The sequence below is a fragment of the Tachyglossus aculeatus genome, chromosome 7 (genome assembly GCF_015852505.1).
Source record: "Tachyglossus aculeatus isolate mTacAcu1 chromosome 7, mTacAcu1.pri, whole genome shotgun sequence".
In the NCBI taxonomy this organism is placed as follows: Eukaryota; Metazoa; Chordata; class Mammalia; order Monotremata; family Tachyglossidae; genus Tachyglossus; species Tachyglossus aculeatus.
The window spans coordinates 61745345-61766450 of record NC_052072.1 but is presented as its reverse complement, the minus strand read 5'-3'; the positions used below and the strand labels follow the sequence as shown (position 1 = coordinate 61766450).

The 21106-nt window shown below is 40.3% G+C and overlaps 1 protein-coding gene across 2 annotated transcripts in view; it reads right to left on the bottom strand.

Annotated features, from left to right (window-relative positions):
• ERBB4 (erb-b2 receptor tyrosine kinase 4) overlaps positions 1 to 21106 on the bottom strand; it is a 1221345-nt gene that overhangs the window by 410634 nt on the left and 789605 nt on the right. For both annotated transcript variants that reach the window (XM_038749108.1, XM_038749109.1), the window contains exon 4: positions 7273 to 7407. In XM_038749108.1, the coding sequence (XP_038605036.1) occupies positions 7273 to 7407 (135 nt within the window). The remainder of the gene's footprint in view (positions 1 to 7272; positions 7408 to 21106) is intronic.

Sequence of the window (21106 nt, the reverse complement as noted above, 5' to 3'; positions counted from 1 at the left end):
TCATCTACTGTATTGGACACACTATATTCCTAAATGGACTGCACACAGGGCACCTGAACTTTACTCCCAGGCATTGTGTTGCTGTTCACCAGCAATTAGAAATGATTAAGTTTCTTTTAAAATATCATCACTAATTTTATTTTTTAATGCTCTTTTGGTTAATGTTTCAAGTCACACACGTATCAATATGTCCTGAAACAGAAAATTTGGTTAACAGGATATTTAAAATCAGATTTGAAAGTTTGAAGGCGCATGGCCTGGTGAAAACAGCATGGGCATGAGAGTCCCTTTAGACTATAGGCTCTTTGCAGGCAAGTCAGTTAGTTGTATTTATTGAGCACTTACTGCAAACAAGCACTGTACTAAGTGCTTGGGAGAGTACAATATAACAAATACATTCCCTGCCCACAATGAGCTTACAGTCTAGAGGGAGAGACAGCCATTAATATCAGTAAATAAATTACAGATATGTACGGAAGTGCTATGGGGCTGGAAGGGTGAATGAGCAAAGGGAGTGAGTCAGAGCAACACAGAAGGGAGTGGGAGAAGAGAAAAGGAGGGCTTAGGGAAGGCCTCTTGGAGGAGGTGTGCCTTTAATAAGGCTCTGAAGAGTGAGAGACTATTGGTCTCCTGAATATAATAATAATGGCATTTGTTAAGTGCTTACTATGTGCAAAGAACTGTTCTAAGCACTGGGGGGGATACAAGGTGATCAGGTTGTCCCACGTGGGGCTCACAATCTTAATCCCCACTTTACAGATGAGGTAACTGAGGCTCAGAGAAGTTCAGTGACTTGCTGAAGGTCACAGAGCAGACATGTGGCAGAGTCAGGATTCGAACCCATGACCTCTGACTCCTGAGCCCGGGCTCTTTCCACTGAGCCAAACTGCTTCTCACTGAGCCATGCTGAATATGAGGAGGGAAGGCATGCCAGGCCAGAGGCAGGAGGACATGGATGGCAATGAAATAAACGAGATCGAGGTACAATGAGTACATTGCCATTAGAGAAGTGAAGTGTGTGAGCTGGGTTGTAGTAGGAGAGTAGTGAGGTGAGGCAGGAGGTGCCAAGGTGATTTTAAAGCCAATGGTGGGAGTTTCATTTTGATGAAGTGGTGGATGGGCGTCCACTGGAATTTCTTGAGGAATGGGGAAACATGGCCTGAACATTTTAAAAAAATGATCTGGGCAGCAGAGCCAAGTATGGACTGTAGTGGGGAGAGACAGGAGGCAGGAGGGTCATCAAGGAGGCCACTATAGTAATCAAGGCAGGATATGATTACTGATAGGATTAACATGGTAGCAGTTTGGTTAGGGAGGAAAAGGTGGATTTTTGCAATGTTCTAAAGATCAAACCAACAGGATTTAGTGAGGGATTGAATATGTGGGTTGAATGAGAGAGAGGAGTCAAGGATTCATTCATTCATTCAATCGTATTTATTGAGCGCTTACTGTGTGCAGAGCACTGTACTAAGCGCTTGGGAAGTCCAAGTCGGCAACATATAGAGATGGTCCCTACCCAACAGTGGGCTCACAGTCGAGAAGGGGGAGATGGACAACAAAACAAAACATATTAACATTCATTCAATCATATTTATTGAGCGCTTACTGTGTGCAGAGCACTGTACTAAGCGCTTGGGAAGTCCAAGTCGGCAACATTTAGAGACGGTCCCTACCCAACAGCGGGCTCACAGTCGAGAAGGGGGAGACAGATAACAAAGCAAAACATATTAACATTCATTCAATCGTATTTATTGAGCGCTTACTGTGTGCAGAGCACTGTACTAAGCGCTTGGGAAGTACAAGTTGGCAACATATAGAGACGGTCCCTACGAAACAGCAGGCTCACAGTCAAGAAGGGGGAGACAGAGAACAAAACAAAACATATTAACATTCATTCAATCGTATTTATTGAGCGCTTACTGTGTGCAGAGCACTGTACTAAGCGCTTGGGAAGTACAAGTCGGCAACATATAGAGACGGTCCCTACCGAACAGCGGGCTCACAGTCGAGAAGGGGGAGACAGAGAACAAAACAAAACATATTAACATTCATTCAATCATATTTATTGAGCACTTACTGTGTGCAGAGCCCTGTACTATGTGCTTAACACAATGACAACACTCAATCACCACTGAGCCACCAAGTTTACGGGTTTGTGAAACAAGAAGGATGATGGTGCTGTTTACAATGATGGGAAAGCCAGGGGGAGGACAGGGTTTGGGTGGGAAGATAAGAGATCTGTTTTAGACGTGATGGCGACAGGACACCCAAGTAAAGATGTCTTGAAGGCAAGAGAAAATGCAAGACTGCAGAGAGGGAGAGCAATCATGGCTGTACATATAATAATAAGCATTTGTTAAGTACTTACTATTCATTCAATCATACTTATTGAGTGCTTACTGTGTGCAGAGCACTGTACTAAGCACTTAAATGTCAGCTTCCTGGAGATGCCGGGGATTGGACCCGGGACCTCACACATGTGAAGTGCGCGTTCTATCACTGAGCTACATCCCCCAGCATGCTGGGGAAGATACAAGGTGATCAGGTTGTCCCATGTGGGGCTCATGGTCTTAATCCCATTTTACAGATGAGGTAACTGAAGCTCAAAGAAATTAAGTGACTTGTCCAAAGTCACACAGCTGACAATTGGCGGAACCAGAATTTGAACCCATGACCTCTGACTCCCAAGCCTGTGCTCTTTCCACTGAGCCACACTGCATAGATGTGGATATCATCGGAATAAGGGTAGTAGTTGTGCCATGGGAGCAAATGAGTTCTCCAAGGGAGAGGGTGAATGTGGAGAATAGAAGGTGATCCAGAACTGAAACTTGAGGGACCCCTCAGTTAAGGGGTGGGAGGCAGAGAAGAAGCCCATGAAAGTGACTGAGAATGAGCACCCAGAGATATGAGAGGAGAGGAGAGTGTTGATGAAGACAAAGTTGGATAATGATTCCAGGAGAAGGGAATGGTCGACATTGGAGAAGGCAGCTGAGAGGTTGAGGAGGAATAGGATGGAGTAGAGGCCAGTGGATTGGGCAAGAAGGAGATCATTGGTGACCTTTGAGAGGGTGGTTTCTGTGGAGTGAAGGGGACAGAAGCCAGATTTGAGGAGGTCAAGTAGAGAACTGGAGGACAGGAACTTGAGACAGCCAGTGTAGACAACTTGCTCAAAGCATCTGGACAGAAATGGTAGGAGGGAGATGGGGCAATAACTGGAGGGAGCCATGGGGTCAAGGGAGGGTCTTATATAAGATAGGGGAAACTGGCATGTTTGAAAGTAGTGGGGATGAAGCCATTGGAAAGATAACAGTTTAAGATAGTAGTTAGGGAGGGATGGACGGAGGGGACAAGTGTTTTGATAATGCAGGAAGGAATGGGGTCAGATGTATCAACCAACTCCTTTTGGTTGTATTTTCCCAACTGCTTAGTACAGTGCTCTGCACAGTAAGTGCTCAATAAATAACACTGACTGATCTATTGATTGATTGGAAACAGAACACATGGGTTCTAATTCCAGCTCTCCTTCTTTCCTGATGTTGTGACCTTGGACAAGTTAATTAACTTATCTGTGCTTCACGTGTCCTTATTTGTAAAATGGGAATTCAATAGATGTTCTCCCTCCCACTTAAAATGTGAGCCTCATAGGGGACAGGAATCTGGTTTGTTCTGCTTATTCTTTATCTACTCTAGCACAGTGATTGGCACACAAATACCACAGGTGGTCTGACCAGACCACTACAGGTGGTCTCACCTGTAAGACCAGGTGGTCAGAACATATGAACAAAATGAAACATCCTTTGGGTGTTCATTTTTAGTGTCCTCTCTTTGGGGGAATTATGTTGTCAAAAATATCAATTTTGTTAGGTTATGTTAGAGTATACTAGAATAAGAGCATTGTTTTGTTTTGATACTTGAATATCACACTGAAATGGAAACTATAAAGGTTATACTCATTTGAATGTTTAAAACAATTTTTTTACCCACTAATAACAACTCCATGATTAACCCTGCCTGTGTTTTTTAAAGGGTTGTTACAAAGCTTGCCTTCCTTCAACCATTTGTTTGAATAATTTATCAACAACTGACAAAATTTTTTATTTCAGTGTTAAATGAGACAACTAAGATTTAGTGAGTTGATGGGACTTTCCCAAAATTATCCATAAATTTATTCTGGCTCCGAACAGGGAGAACAGTGACACTGATTTTTTTTGTCTTGAACCCAAGAAAATTCTTTCTGATGTACTACCTCCCTAACCTGAAAGTAAGTGAAGACCCATCATAGTGAGTTTAAGATGTTCCAATAACAAAACTAAATTAAAGGTGTCTAGTAACAAAAATGGTGATGCGTAACCCAATAACTCATGCACTGCCTGAATCATTATCCAATTCCATTGTCGGAGAAAGATTTAGTCAGTTTCTGATGTAGTACATTTTCAGCTATTTAAAATTCACCCTGTAATTAATGAAATTCATTCATATTCCCACTAAGTGATTAGATGAAATTAGTAATTGGAAAATAATAGTCCTGCCTGGACACACAATTAGATTTGATGGTGTGGAGAGAATGAAAAAAAGAACTTGATTTTTATTGATGTGCTTTGACTTTATTTACTTATATGATGATACGGCTTTTAAGTATACTTCCTCTGAACCTTCACTAGGGTTCTTCTAAATGAAAACCGTATCAGGAGTGAGAGGGTATTGATTCAAGGGTCCAGATTCAGTTTTCTTCATGGGCTAAGATGAGCTGAATAGTGTTCTTGGTTAAGAACACACTGATCTACTTACTGGTTCTGTCATCTTTGTAAAATACAACTAATAAATGGGAAATTCAATTTATACCTTTACCCCTGTCCTAAATGGGCAATCAAAACTACTTAATCACAACAGCAGCATTAACACTTATGGAGTGATTAATGTAGACTTGTTCTAGCAAATTTTTCTAAGTACACACATAAATGTAAATGTACTTATACTTTCTGCTACGCAGATACCTCTCTGATAAATTCATCGGGCTGTCTCATAGTCCCACCTATTGTACTAAATGGATGAATATACTAAAGTAAACTGTTGCAAATAAGGCTGGCCAACACAAACCATTATTCTATTCTCAACAAAAATGAACAAGTCTCTTCACTCTCCTTTTCAAAGGCCTTCAAATCTGAGGGTTTTTTTAAAGATAAAAATTTCATGCAAGTCTCCTCTCACAGGATATATGAAAATTATGCCAGCCCTATTTTTAATGCTCTGATCTTTTATTTGGGAAAATATGATGCCACTTTGATCAAATAGCTCCATTTTTACCACTATTATATTATTAGGGCTTTTTATGAACATTAATCATTGTCCCTTAGCAGAAATTTCTTACACTAAGTCATAGTGCTGGGCTTATAATACAATCATCCTATTGAACCTCATCACGGCATCCCAGAAAGATGGCTATAATTTCAGAAGGGGACTAAGTAGCAACAAAAGAGGAATGCAAAAGCCAGAGTAAAACTTGGCAGATACATGCTTTCAAACATATTTCAATAATAATAAATGGAAAGGGATATTGACTCTAGACATAGTTTGCTATGACTTTCTAAGTTTACTAGCAATACTCAAGAATACTTTTAAAAGAACAGAAATTCTAGATTCAGAGCTGGTAAATCCCTATGTAAATCTCTGTAAATCTTACGGAAGCACAAATGTGAACTAGTTCCATTGGCTCGGTTTTTTTGATACAATCTGTGCTTAGCCTGGGAGACTCTTGTGGGGCAGGAATTGTGGCTGACCTGATTAGCTTATATCTATCCCAGTGCTCAGAACAGTACTTGATTCATAGTAAGCCCTTAACAAATGCCATAAAAAATGTACCATTTTATTTGGACTGTGACTTTCTATACTCAGTTGTGTATTATCCTCCTTCATGTACTTTGAAATCAATCAATCCTGTTCACTGAGTGCTTACTGTGTGCAGAGCACAGTACTAAATGCATGGGAGAATACTCCAACCTAATCCTAATCCTTCTCAACCTCTCAACTGACTTTGACACTGTTGACCACCCTTTTCCCCAGGAACATTATCCAACCTTGACTTCTCTGACACTGTCCTCGCATTTCCTCCTAACTTCAAGACCTCTCTACTTGGATGACCTCCCATCACCTCAAACTTAATATGTCTAAAACAGAATGCCCTCCCTCCTCATATCTGAGAATTACTCTCCCCACCTTCAAAGCCTTCTTGAAGGCACTTCTCCTATAAGATGCCTTCCCTGTCTAAGCCCTCCTTTCCTCTTCTCCCACTCCTTACTGGGTTGCCTTGACTTGCTCCCTTTATTCACCTCCCCTTCCAGGCCCACAGCACTTATGTTCATATCTGTAATTTATTTATTTATATTCATGTCTATTTCTCCCTCTATAATTTAATCATTGTGGGCAGGGAATGTGTCTGTTTATTGTCATATTGTACTCTGCCAAGTGTTTAGTACAGTGCTCTTCATATGATAAAGTGCTCAATAAATAAGACTGACCGATTGATTATAATAAAATAGAGTAGGTAGATAGGATCCCTGCCCACAAGGAGTTTACAGGCTAGAGGCCCACTTTCTGCTATAGGCTCCTACTCAAATTATTTGTAAACATTTTACGGGCCCAGCTCCTGCTTTAGATTGTGAGCTCCTTGAAAGCAGGAACCTTTATCTTTCTTCAGTTACGCTGCCAAGCTCTGAGTACACAGATGAGTGTTCAATAGGTCTCTAATACATAGCAATGATTTGATAGACTAATAGTTTAGGAACTAGGAAATGGAGGGGCTGAAATTTCTTTTCTGATTTCCTTCAGTGATGCTGTTACAAAGTGGCAGAACTGCACAATCCCCTTTGATCCAGATCCCCAACCCTAAAATTGTGCACTACATGTCATGGTGACAAAATGGAGACAGTGATCCAGGGGTGAGTACAATATAACAATATAATAGATACATTCTCTGTCCACAATGAGTTTAGAGTCTAGAGGCTGTTGGATGAATTATGTCAGGGAAAGACAAGGGGAGGAAAAGATGAATCAATCCTGACCAGGCAGAGAGAGTGTGTGTGAGTGGGAAGGGATGTTCCTTTTTGAAAGTTGGGTTTGAAGTTCTGGAGGAGGTACCAAGTGAATTTAAGATCTTAAACATTAAGGTGTCTTGAGCTTTATTCACTCAAGATGCAATGGGAGGATGTAGACATCTTCTCTATGTTACAGGAAGGTTGTCTAACAGTATAGAGAGGTAAGGCAGATAATACTCACATCCCGAGCTGCCATTGGTGGCAACCAGAGTCAGGTTGGAAGGCCAAGGGTTGCGTACAATGTCCTGCCAGTGAATGGTGTCTGCATAGCACAGGAATTTGTTCTGGTCCACGTACACACCTCCGTTTAGGATTTCTGTTGGAGACAAAAAACATTTTTTTTATTTGTTTAATTGCTTCAGGGGAACATCAATTTCAGAGGCAATGTAAGGACATGTGCCTCCAGAACAAACAACAATCTGGTTGATCACACCAACCACAAACATTATCTGAGATTTTCACTATTCAGATTTCACTATTAGAGGCATAGGGGCTAGGAACAAGAATTTAAAAGCTAGTGATAAAATCAACTATGTCATCACAATAAATAAAAAAGTTGTTGATGAGCCCATCGGGGAAGTGCAGATTAGCTTTCCCTAACCAGACATAAATAATGAACTAATTAACAGATGACAAATTGTTCCCAATATCAGGAAAGTTCTCCTTATCCTTCAGTGAACTTGGATCATGAACAATGAATCCAAATGTTTTATTTGAATAGCAAATTGCCTAAAGTCTTGTTATATTAAATTTAAGCATAAAATGTTCATGGAAAATGTGATCACTCCTGAAAAGTTCTTTCACTACTCCACCTACTGTTCAGACCTAACCTGAAAAGAAGCATATTTTCATTAACAAATAATGAGTCACTGTAGGATCCGGTGAAATCTGTTTTTAACATTTTCTGAAGGACTGAGAAAATTCATCAAAGAAGAATTATCTGGATTCTTCCCTTTCCATTACGAAACACATGCCTTGGATAGAGTACTACCTTGTGGATGTTGAAATGAAATTGTGGAATTAGAACTCTTTACTGTTGGGAGACTTCCTGGAAAAAAGAACGACTCCTAAAAGCAGAATGACCTAGTGGACAGAGCACGGGCCTGGAAGTCAGGAGGATCTGGATTCTAATCCTGACTCCACCACTTGTCTGCTGTGTGAACTTGGGCAAATCACGTAACTTCTTTGTGCTTCAGTTACCACATCTGTAAAATGGGGATTAAGACTATAAGCCCTATGTGGGACAGGGGACTCTGTCCAAACCAATTTGCTTGTTTCTACACCAGCACTTAGTAGAGTGCCTGGCACGTAGTAAGCACTTAACAAATTCCAAAATTATTTTGTCCCAAGTGTGTGCAGAATGACTCCTAAAAGCAGCATGGCTTAGTGGAAAGAGCCCGGGCTTGGGAGTCAGAGGTTGTGGGTTCTAATCCCATCTCCACCACTTGTCAGCTGCATGACTTTGGGCAAGTCACTTAACTTGTCTTGTACCTTGATTACCTCATCTGTAAAATGGGGATTAAGACTGTGAGCCCCAAGTGGGACAACTTGATAATCTTGTATCTCCCCCAGTGCTTAGAACAGTGCTCGGCAAACAGTAAGCACTTAACAAATACCATTATTATTATTATTACTATTATTACCATTATTATTATTATTAATATCTGGATTACAACTCCTTCCACTTTCCTTTCTCCTTTACCCCTCAGTTGACTTTAGCCAATTCAGTTACTCTCACATGAGTTGACATCATGCTGTTAATCTATTCCATACAACCTTTGAGGATTGAAACAGGTCCAAGCAGCAGCTCCAAGCATGAAGAAGGGAAAAGATGAATTTTTACAATGAAAACTTACTGAACATATATATATGTCTGTTCCTCACAAATTCAGATGATCCTCTCTTTCATTAAAGCATGGAAATAAGTTATATGTGATCTAGGATTGGGCTTTATTTCTAAATTACTCATAGATAAAATGTGCTTGTACTTTCCAAGCACTTAGTACAGTGCTCTGCACACAGTAAGCACTCAATAAATACAATTGAATGAAAGAATTGATATTCTTTTACTTCTAACCTATATCTTCATGTCATGGGGAAGCAGCATGGCTCAGTGGAAAGAGCACGGGCTTTGGAGTCAGAGGTCAGCAGCTCAAATCCCGGCTCTGCCAATTGTCAGCTGTGTGACTTTGCGCAAGTCACTTAACTTCTCTGTGCCTCAGTTACCTCATCTGTAAAACGGGAATTAAGACTGTGAGTCCCCTGTGGGACAACCTGATCACCTTGTAACCTCCCCAGCGCTTAGAACAGTGCTTTGTACATAGTAAGCGCTTAATAAATGCCATCATTATTATTACCATTATTATTGGAACTTATAGGAATTGTGAGTAAAGGAGAGATTGTGAAACTGAATCTCTAAATTAATGTTCTGAATTAAATTTTCATCTAAGAAATGGAAAAGGATTACTAATGGTAATGTTGTAAAACTAATATTTTACAAAACATTAGGGGGTGCTCTACAATTAAAAGAACAATTCTTTATTTTATGACAAAAAGCTACTTTGACAACTGATAAAAATTGAGATTATTATCCTGCTACCCCTCTAAGAAATGTTTCCTTATTTTTTTTAAGGATATTAAGGTCACATTTAACAGAGCACCTGTTACTGGTATTAGGTATGTTTTGCTTTCAATCCCCTATTAAAGAACTCAGAATGTATATCGACTTTCCTCCTAAAATATTTAAATAAAATGATTATATTTGTATTTGATAAGTATCTTAGGAAAGCCCTTCTTTGGCCATATTAATCACCTACTGGTGCTGAGATTGATTTCTCAGAAATGTGTAAGTTAAGCGCTTGGCTTTTACATGGAAAAAGGACTTAGAGATGAGATCATCATGACTATGGTATAATCTTTCATGGTAAAGACTTTAGATTAGGGACACATGCTGATTATTTTCTGTGATATTTTTGTGATTCCCTAAAATACCAAAACTTGGCATTTGTTAGCAATTCTGGATAAGAGATTTAAAATCTTTCAATGTGTTGTTGAAGATCATTTACTTTTCTTTCTGATAGCATAGTTTCTTATAATCCACTTTTGTCTCAATTCAGCTCTAGAGAAGCTATTGAGCGCATATCTGCACCTGTGCTCGCTTTTCTTATTCACCAACAGTTCGCCAACTATTTAACTTAAAACATTTTTATTCTAGATGGACAGTCGATGTCCTGGCAATAAGATTGCTCTTTAGGTCAGTCACTCATTAATGTTAGGGAATGTTTGATGAAAAAGCGACTTAAATGTAGAAAAAGATTGAGTCTCTACTGTCAGTCAATCAATCATACTTAGAGAGTGCATACTGTGTGAAGCACTATGCTAAGTGCTTGAGAGAGTACAATAAGTAGATATGGACCCTGTCCCCAGGGAATTTATAGTCTACCAAGGAGTCAGACACTACCATAATTTAATCATGTATGCCACTTCTGGAAATTAACTTGAGATTTCAGTAAAGCAGACAAAATAAGGTGAACAAAAGAGAGTGTGGAGCAGAGGTTCAAGAAGGTGAGTGGAGAAGGAAAGAAGGAGGCTGAAAGTGAGCTGGGATCAGGAAGAGACAAGAATAAAGGGGTGAAAAGGGAAAGGGATAGCAGGAGGAGGTGGGGAGTTGGGGATAGAGGAGATTCAGAGGAGAAAGGAGATACAGAGAGATGAGACAAGTGAGATGATGGGTGAGGCAGAGGAGAAGAAAATCCACAGGAGAGGAGGAATGGGTAGAGGAAGAAGGTGACACTCAATCAATCAATCATATCTATTGAGCACTTACTATATGCAGAGAACTGTACTAAGTCATATGACAGCAAAGGGAAAGAAGAGGAACTTCAGGGACTTCAGGGGACTTCGGTATTAGAGAAGGGGTAATGTATAAGGGAAGAGAAGTAGATGAGAAAGGGTGATGGAGGTAACTTGAATCTGATTTCCAGTGTTTGTCCATTTGAACTGACTGTATAATCGGACTCCTCTGACATTTCCTTTAGCGTTTCCAAAGATCAGGATTCCAACTTATCCAACTGGTAGTAAGCAGTACCACACTAAAACTATGACCAATTATTTTCAGTCCTTGCCATCTGCCTCTTGAAGGAAAGAATACATTAGGCCATGCTCCCCACATGTTTAGTGTCTCTCTTGATGGGCATCAGGCACTTGAGAGGAAACATTATCCAATTCAGGCAAGTGTCCTATTGACCACATTGCTGCACTGAAATGAAATCCCAATTGCTTTGTATTGAGTCACAACTTCAAACAAGGCCTTTATTCAGCCATAGTCACAAGTTCCTTTAGCGCTAAATGGCTCTTTGGGGAGTCCATTTTTCAGATCACTAAAGTCCTGACTCGTTACTGGAGTGTTTGGATTTCCAAATGCTTGAAGGCAGTCTTCCACTGCCTGCAAAGGGGAAACCTCTAAGATCATTGGAATGCATTTTTATTCATTAATTGAGTTCACAGCTTTTCTTTCCTGCACTGTTTCCACTTCTTCCTCTCCCCTCTGCTATGTACTCTAATTTTCCTATCTCCCTGACTACATTCTCCCAATATAATTTCCCTCATATGACTTGCCTCTTTTGTGAAGAAAGCTCAGAAAAATCTAATAAATCCACCACGTTAAGCAAATGAAGCACAAATTTAATCAATATTCAATAGTGTTTCACGATAATGAACTCATCACCCTAAGCTCATCAACTTATTTTTAATTTGAAGAACAGAAGCCATGATGTCTCACGTTAAATGATGAACGCTGAAAAAGAGAGAGTGCTGGAAATTCAGGTGAGTTGATTGAAATTCAGGAAGTTGATTGAATTTTCATACCCAACACCCAATTATTGTTTTAGAATTCCTTATAAAATTCCTCCTTCTTTTAGAACAGTTCTAGTTGGTTATCCCACCGACACCTCAAACCTAACATGTCTAAAGCAGAACTCCTCATCTTTCCACCCAAACCCTGTTCTCCCTGTCTTTCCTATCACAGTAGGCAACACCACCACCCAGCCTGTCTCACAAGCCCATAACCTTGGCATTACCCTCCACTCATTCTTATTCAACCCATACATTGTGTCAAAAAGTCCTGTTGATTCCACCTTTATTTTCCTCTTTATCCAAACTGCTACCATGCTGATCTAAGCACTTTTCATTTCCTGCCTTGCTGCCTCTTTCTCCCTACTCCAGCCCATTCTTCACTCTGCTGCCCAGTTTGTTTTTCTGAAAAATGGATCAGTCCCCATCTCTCCACTCCTTTAAAAACTCCAATTGTTGCCATCCACCTCTACATCCAACAGAAACTCCTTAACATCATCCTTAAGGCACTCAATCAGCTCACTCTTCTCCTACCTTACTTTGCTGATCTCCTACTACAATCTGCCACACTCCATTCTTCTATCACCAACCTACCCTCATCTACCAAACTCGCCTACTCTGCCATCAACCTCTTGCCCACATCCTCCCTGGATTTGGCCTCAAACTCCCTCCCCATTCGTACCTGGCAATCCACCACTGTCCCCACCTGCAAAACCCTCCTATATCACAACTCCTCCAAGAGGTCACCCCAACTAAGGCCTCAATTCCCCTATCTGGCTGTATACCTCCTAAGCACTTTGATAGGCACCCCAGCCCCATGACACTTATGAAAATATCTTTATTCTCTACCATTTCCCCTATTTGTAATTCACTGGGTAGGGACCATCTCTACATGTTGCCAACTTGTACTTCCGAAGCGCTTAGTACAGTGCTCTGCACACAGTAAGTGCTCAATAAATACTTAGTACAGTGCTCTGCACACAGAGGCGGGATTGTGCGGGGGAGTGTGCATGTGAAGGGCTTAATAAATTCCATTAAAACAAAGTAATAACGGTTATGTTGAAATCAATTAAGTGTTCACTAGAACCAAACACTGTGCTAAGTACTGAGACACCTCATTATGGGTGGGGAACATTGCCGCTAATTCTGTTGTACTGTACTCTCCCAAGCGCTTAATACAGTATTCAGCTCCTCATTATGGGCAGGGAACATGTCTGCTAATTCTTTTGTAGGCGCTTAGTACAGTGCTCTGCACAAAGTATGCACTCAAATACCATTGACTGATGAACACAAGATAGAGAAGCAGCGTGGCTTAGTGGAAAGGGCACGGGCTTGGGAGTCAGAGGTCATGGGTTTGAATCCTGGCTCCGCCACTTGTCAGCTGTGTGACTTTGGACAAGTCACTTAACTTCTCTGGACCTCAGTTACCTCATCTGTAAAATGGGGATTAAGACTGTGAGCCCCACGTGGAACAACCTGATCACCTTGTATCCCCCTCCCCCACCCCAGAGCTTAGAACAGTGCTTTGCACATAGTAAGCACTTAACAAATGCCATTATTATCATTGTTATTATTATAACCACATTGGACCCAGAACCGACCTCACTTGGGGCTCACAATCTGAGAGGGGTGAGCAGATATTTTATCCCCATTTTGCAGACAGAGAAACTGAGACACAGAGAAATCATGACGCTGTAGGTCTGATAGCAGGCAAGTACCTTAGTTCAAACCAGAACCCAGGTCTCCTGACTGCCGAGTCTTGTGCTTTCTATTAGTCCATGCTTCTTCCCAAGGCAGGAAAGGGAGACACGCAAAACCCTCTCACACCCACACAAAATACACTTGCATATAGTGCCCCCACCCTGTACACACACCAGAAACACCACACACATACATGTCTATTTGTTTTGTTTTGTTGTCTTGAGATTGAATGAATGAATCTCTCATCACTCCCTGTAGATTGTCAGCTCCTTGTGGGCAGGGATCACATCAAATCTATTACATTGTTCTCTCCCAAGTACTTAGTACAGTACTCTGCACACAATAAATGCTAAATGAATACCATTTTTTGATTAATTGATTGAATTAATTCCAAACGAGATTAAAAAATGCACCTTCTGTAGACATTTTTGTCTATGAAAGAACAATGAAAATCAGAATTTCATTCATTCATTCAATTGTATTTATTGAGTGTTCACTGTGTGCAGAGCACTGTACTAAGCACTTGGGAAGTACAAGTTGGCAACATATAGAGACGATCCCTACCCAACAGCGGGCTCACAGTCTAGAATTATGAATAAAACACTAAAATATGTCTTTACTAATCTACTTGTTCTTAGGTTTCACTAAATTATATTTTCATTTGAAATAATAGGCTAATTTTCCAGGAATCCTCTGCCTGTCTTAAATGTAATCCTATATACAGATGCAAATGAACCCTTATCTGTGTAAAGTACCAGATTTGGAAGACGAACTCTGTAAATGCTGCATGATATAGTTAGTACATAACATAAAATTCACTTCCTGTTCTTAAGAGCCAAACCTAAGATAAAATTCAGTCCCCACACTGGTCATAATTCAGTATGTGCCAATAATCCAAGTGTAACTGCTAACTCGACCCTGATAAAATATTTTACTTGAGAGAACTCAGTGTTTTCTCTCTTGTATTTTTATTTTCCTATTTCACTCTATTTTTCCCATGCTGTCTGGTTCTGCATCGTATTCCCACAACTAAGCAATCACAACTGCTCCCGGAAGAAATCAGAACGTGTACTTAAGCATAAGCACTTCTTAAATTACAAATTCAAGTATGTACAATGGGAGCAATGATTACCTAATAATACATTGTTCCAGATAATGAGCTATTCTGTGGGACTGTAACTTCATTGTTTCAGGTTCAATTTAGTGATATCAGGTAAAAGGAGAACAAATTCAACATTCAATGTGTCAACAATTTATGTTTTGACCCAGATGAAAGCAACTACTGTATTTTCCCATTACATTATTCATATACATATCCCCTCTTATTTTCCTTCTTTCTCCTAACTGCAATTTATTTTAGTGTCTGTCTCCTCTGTCAGACTAAAAGATCCTTGAGGGCCGCAATTTCTCCACTACCTCAATTGATCTGCCCCAAAACCTTAATATAATGCATTCCTCCAATAATAATAATAATGATGATGGTATTTGTTAAGTGCCTACTATATGCTAAGCATTGTTGTAGATACAAGATAATCAGATTGTCCCATGTGAGGCTTAATCTTAGTCTTAATCCCCATTTTACAGATGAGGTAACTGAGGCACAGAGACAAGTGGCATAGTCAGGATTAGAACCCATGACCTCTGACTCCCAAACCCATGCTCTTGCCACTAAGCCACACTGCTTCTCCACATCATAAGATCCTCATAAGCAGGTAATATTTCTACCAACTCTGTGATATTGTAGAGAAGCAGTGTGGCTCAGTAGAAAGAGCACAGGCTTGGGAGTCAGAGGTCATGGGTTCGAATCCAGGCTCCGCCACTTAGCTGTGTGACCTTGGGCAAGTCACTTAACTTCTCTGGGCCTCACTTCCCTTATCTGTAAAATGGGGACTAAGACTGTGAGCCCCACGTGGGACAACCTTGATCACCTTGTATCCCCCCAGCGCTTAGAACAGTGCTTGGCAATAGTAAGCTGTTTAACAAATACCACCATTATTATTATTATTATTGTACTCTACCAAGTGTTTAATACAGTGCTCTGCACCCAGTAAGTGCTCAATAAATACTGTTGATTGATTGATTGCACAGAGTAGATGCTTCAAAATTACTAGTAATTGATCAATGTTTGTTGGAGGATTCTTTCCATCAATGTCTATTAGCTAACCCTAATCTACATTGAGATAGTATTCCTTGTACAATCATTCGTGCTTGCCATCATCATTTTTCATTACTATTTGGGATTATCTCTCAGTCTCAGGAGTTTCCTTCAAAATGTTGTGTTTTTGACTGTCACATCACTGTAACATGTGAGGTGAGGAAATATTGGATTTATTCAACTGTGGAAGTCTGAGTTCTCTTTGAGTGGATAATCCATCCTATGGATAACCTGCTGAGTATTTTCAGGGATTCAGTATCAAGTCTTCCTCCCTTTTTCCTGGTAGCATCAAACATCCACAAAACAGATTTGCTCCAGGCTGCACTGGTCCAGGACTAGGACGTGTCCTCTGGCTAAGTTGCCTTGCTATTCTTCTGTATTGCAGATACCTGCAGTTTTGCATTACCTGTATCTCCTCTTCCCATGGAGCAGAGGCATGGACAATTCAGTGCAGCAGATACAGATAACACATCTAATGCATTAGCCCTGATCATCAAGAGTTCCCAGTATGGAGCTGAGAGAAAAGAGCCATTTAAGTTATAATGCATTAGCTTTTCACGCCACATGAACTGCATTTAGACCATTTTCTCCTCTTCCTCTTCTTCTCTAAGGAAGAGGTTCAATGTTACCAAAATGACTCAATTTGAGCCATAGATAACCAACAACAACCACCTTAAATAGTACCTAATTGAGATGAGAAATATATTTGAGGGGACACCTGGGAAAGAAACAGACATTTTAATGCTTATTGGAAAGATGAGAATTAATCTGAATTTTGGGTGTAGCAGCATGTGCTCTGAGGCTGGCATTAATTGATATAAAGCTCATTTGCACACACAAAGAGAAGGCTTGTTTTACCATATCCAGGTAAATGCCACCCCAGAGCACTTATGTATATATACATATTTGTTATTTTATTTATTTTATTAATGATGTATATACATCTATAATTCTATTTATTTATATTGATGCTATCGATGCCTGTTTACTTGTTTTGTTTTGTTGTCTGTCTCCCCCCTTCTAGACTGTAAGCCTGTAATTGGGTAGGGACTGTCTCTTTTTGTTGCTGAACTGTACTTTCCAAGTGCTTAGTACAGTGCTCTGTGTACAGTAAGTGCTCAATAAATATAATTGAATGAATGAAAATGCTGAGGGCACCTAAAGGCTCCTTTCTCCATCACAATGGTCTAAACTTCTGTTTCAAGGCAGATCTTTCAGTTGCCCTGGGGCAGTAAGATTGGGTGCCTCTTCTCTCAATGGCATTGCCTCTGGGCTTGCTAGACTGCTAACACTTACTGTGGCAGAAACAATACCCAGAGTACCATCCACTTGGGTAACTCCATCCATCATCTCTGCAATGGCCTTGGTCCAAAGATTCTGCACACCTCCCCTAACCCAGACCTTTCTGGGGGCAGCACAGTGAATTGTTGTCACCCCATTGGGTCAGCCATACAGGTCTATCATTCATTCTCAGGACTTTAAAGGCTAATGAGAGCTGGGTGCGTCTGGAGACAATGGCTCATTTATCATCAATCAAGCTTTGAGGTTTTCATCCAGATGATTTAAGGGGAGTTGAAGTGTGCAGAATTGAAATGTCACATTTGTATTGGTAGGGGGGAGAGCATGCTCGTGAAAATGAGTGATTTCACCTTCTGCAGTTCAGCTCAGTGATCAGAGCCTAAAACTGTAGCTGTGATGGTGGAATATCCCAGGCAGCAGCATGGGAAGGTTAAGATCTGTATCAGACAATTCCAAGAAGGAACCACCAGGATGTTTAGGAGAGTGTCAGCTAGAACCTGGAAAATAACGGATTCCTGTTTCATGTAGATCAGTCTGCAAGTGTTCCAGGTTGCATTTATTCATTCAGTCAAATTTATTGAGCACTTACTGTGTGTAGAGCACTGACTAAGTGCTTGGGAGAGTACAGTACAACAATAAACAGGCATATTCCCTATCCACAATGAGCTGATAGTCTGTGAGGGAGGGGTGAGGGAGGAAAGACAGACACTAATATAAATAAATAAATTACTCAAAGACACACACAGTTAACAATTTAACACCGTATAAAGGAGCCTATGCCAGTCAGCAGGTTTCTTCCACTCCAGGTGAAGAGCAAGGTCAGAAATGTCTCTTTTAGTTAATTGGTCAATGATATTTATTATTTAATTTATGCAGAGAACTGTATTAAGTTTTTGGGAGAGTGCAAAACAACAGAGTTAATAGAAACGACCCCTGTCCTCTTACTTATCATTCAGTTTCTAGGTAAAGAGATTGATGATCACAGGGAAAGCAAAAATGGGAGCCAGGAGATCTAAGTTATAGTTCCAGCTCTGCTACTAGCTTACTATGTTACTCAGAGCTAGCCATTTAATCTCTCTGTATCTCATTTTTTCTTCTCTCAAAGGGAGATCTAGTTCTTGCCCCTTCCTTCCACAAAGAGATGTAAGGGGGATAAAATAAAATTATTTACCTGAAAGTGTTTTGAAAGAACGTTTTACAAATTTGGCATGTTACCACCATTGCTGCCTTTTTCGTCATCATCATTGTCATCATCATCACCATCATAATTGTGGTATTGGTTAAACCCTTGGTATGTGTGAAACACTGAACTAAGCACTATGGTAGAACAGGATAATCCGATCGAACACAGTTCCTGCTCCACATGGAACTCACAGTCATAGGAGAGGTGTAGGTATAGGTATTCAATCCTTTGTTACAGATGAGGAAACTGAGGCACAGAGAAGCTAAGGAACTTGCCCAAATTCACAGAGCAGGCAGATGGTGAAGCAGAGATTACACACCAGGTTTTCAGACTCCCACTGCTCTGGTCTTTCCAATAGGCCAGGCAATTTCTCAATCCTCATTGTCGTCATCATCATTACCCTCACTTGGTCCAGTAATCTTTAGAGTGCAATGAAAAACCCGTTTTGATTCTGTTTAGGGTAGACTGGACTTCACTGACCTTCTAAGGTTGTAAACTCCAAAAGGATGGTGAGCTGAGTTGGGATTATTATGTCAATCAACACAGAATGTTACATTAAAAATGGTGTAGTTGCATATTATTGATACTCTTTGATGGCTCTGATTAAGATTGCATTCCTGCATTTCCATAGTTTGTTCATACTAAGCAGTACAGAACTGAGTCCAAGGATAGATATTCAATAAGCCCTAAGAGGACTTTGGGTGGATACAATCAGTTAATCAATCAAATTTATTGAGTACTTATTGACTTTATGGGCAGAGACTGTGTCTGCTAATTTGGTTGTACTGTACTCTCCCAAGAGCTTAGTACAGTACTCTGTAAACAGTAAGTGCTCAACAAATATGATTGACTGATTGATTTAGAGCACTAAATTAAGCACTTGTGAGACAACAATAGGTAGGAAATATGATCTCTGCTTCCAAGAAAATTTTGTGGTGGTAACCCAAATAAATTGTCAATAGGAGGAAGTAATAGAGCATAAATATATTTATTTAAGTACCACAGGGTCAGAATATGTGGGCACTAAAAGTGCTTAGGTGACCTAGAAGTGCTGAAATAGTAGCTAGGAAGCTATTGGGTGAGGAAATGAAAAATTAATCTGGGAAGACCTCCTGGAGGAGATGTCAGCCAGTCAATCATATTTATTGAAAACTTACTGAGTGCAGACAACTGGACTAAGCTTGAGAGAGTACAGCATAGCAATATACCAGATTCATTCCCCGCCCACAATGAGCTTATCGTCTAGGGATGAGATTTCAGAAGGGCCTTGAAAGTAGACAGAGCAGTTGCCTGATGGATGTACAGGGTGGAGTGGGTGGGTCTAAGTCAGAGTTCAGCAACAAGAGAGATGAAAATGAGGAATAATGAATAGGTTGCCATAATAATAATAATAATAAAAACTATTATGGTATTTGTTAAGCACTTACTATGTGCCAAGCACTGTTCTAAGTGCTGGGGTAAATAAAAGGTAATCCAATTGTCCCACATAGGGATCACAGTCTTAATCCCCATTTTACAGATGAGATCACTGAGGCACAGAGAAGTTAAGTGACTTGCCTAAGGTCACACAACAGACAAGTGGCGATGCCGGAATTAGAACCCACGTTCTCTGAATATTACAAGCTGGGATGTAGTGGGAGAAGAGCATCGATAAGTAAGAAGGAGAGATTTGATTGATGTCTTAAAGCTGATGGTCCAGAGTTTTTGCTTGCTGCAAACAGGAATGAGCAGCCATTGAGGATTTATGAGGAGTAGGAAGATGTGTGCAGAATGATATTTAAAAATAAAAAAACCCCTATCTGGACAGTAGAGTGAAGCATGGACTAGAAAGTGGGACAGAGGCTAGAAGAAAGAAGAGAGTGGAAGCAGGGAGGTGAAGAAGGAGGCTATGAAGCAATAGTCAAGTTGGGATATGACTAAGGCCTGGGCCAGAGTAGTGACAATTTTGATAGAGGGGAAGTAGGGGAATTCTGGAAAGGTTGTGGAGGAAGAATCAACAAAATTTGATGACAAACTAAATATGGTTGTTGAAACAGACTAGACTGTGAGCCCTCTGTTGGGTAGGGACCATCTCTATATGCTGCGAACTTGTACTTCCCAAGCGCTTAGTACAGTGCTCTGCACACAGTAACCGCTCAATAAATACAATTGAATGAATGAATGGAGGAGCTGAACTTAATGCTCTAGTTACAGGCTTAAGAGATAGAGAGGGTGATATTGTTGTTTCCAGACTAAGCCCCCCTTTTCTTTGGCTTTCCCTCCGCTACCCATAGCCCCAACTCACTCCCTTTCCTCTACCCCCTCTCCACCCCACAGCACTTGTGTATATATGCACATATTTATAATTATAATTCTATTCATTTTTTATAATGATGTAATTCTTTTTATTTATAATCATGCTACTGATGCCTGTTTACTTGTTTTGATGTCTGCCTCCCCCCTTCTAGACTGTGAGCCTGTTGTGGGCAGGTATTTTCTCTATTTGTTACTGAATTGTATTTCCCAAGTGCTTAGTATGGTGTTCTGCACACAGTCAGTGCTCCATAAATACAGTTGAATGAATGAATGAATGAACTGTAATGGAAAGGATTTTGGAGGGAAGTTCAGTTTGGACCTGTTCAGTTTGATGTGCTAATGGGATATCCATGTAGAGTCAGTCAGTCAATCATATTTATTTAGTGCTTACTGTGTGCTTAGCACTGTATGAAGCCCTTGGGAGAGTACAATATAACAATATAACAGACACATTCCCTGCCTACAAAGAGATTACCATAGAGAGGGGGAGACAGACATTAATATAAATAAATTACACATATGTACATAAGT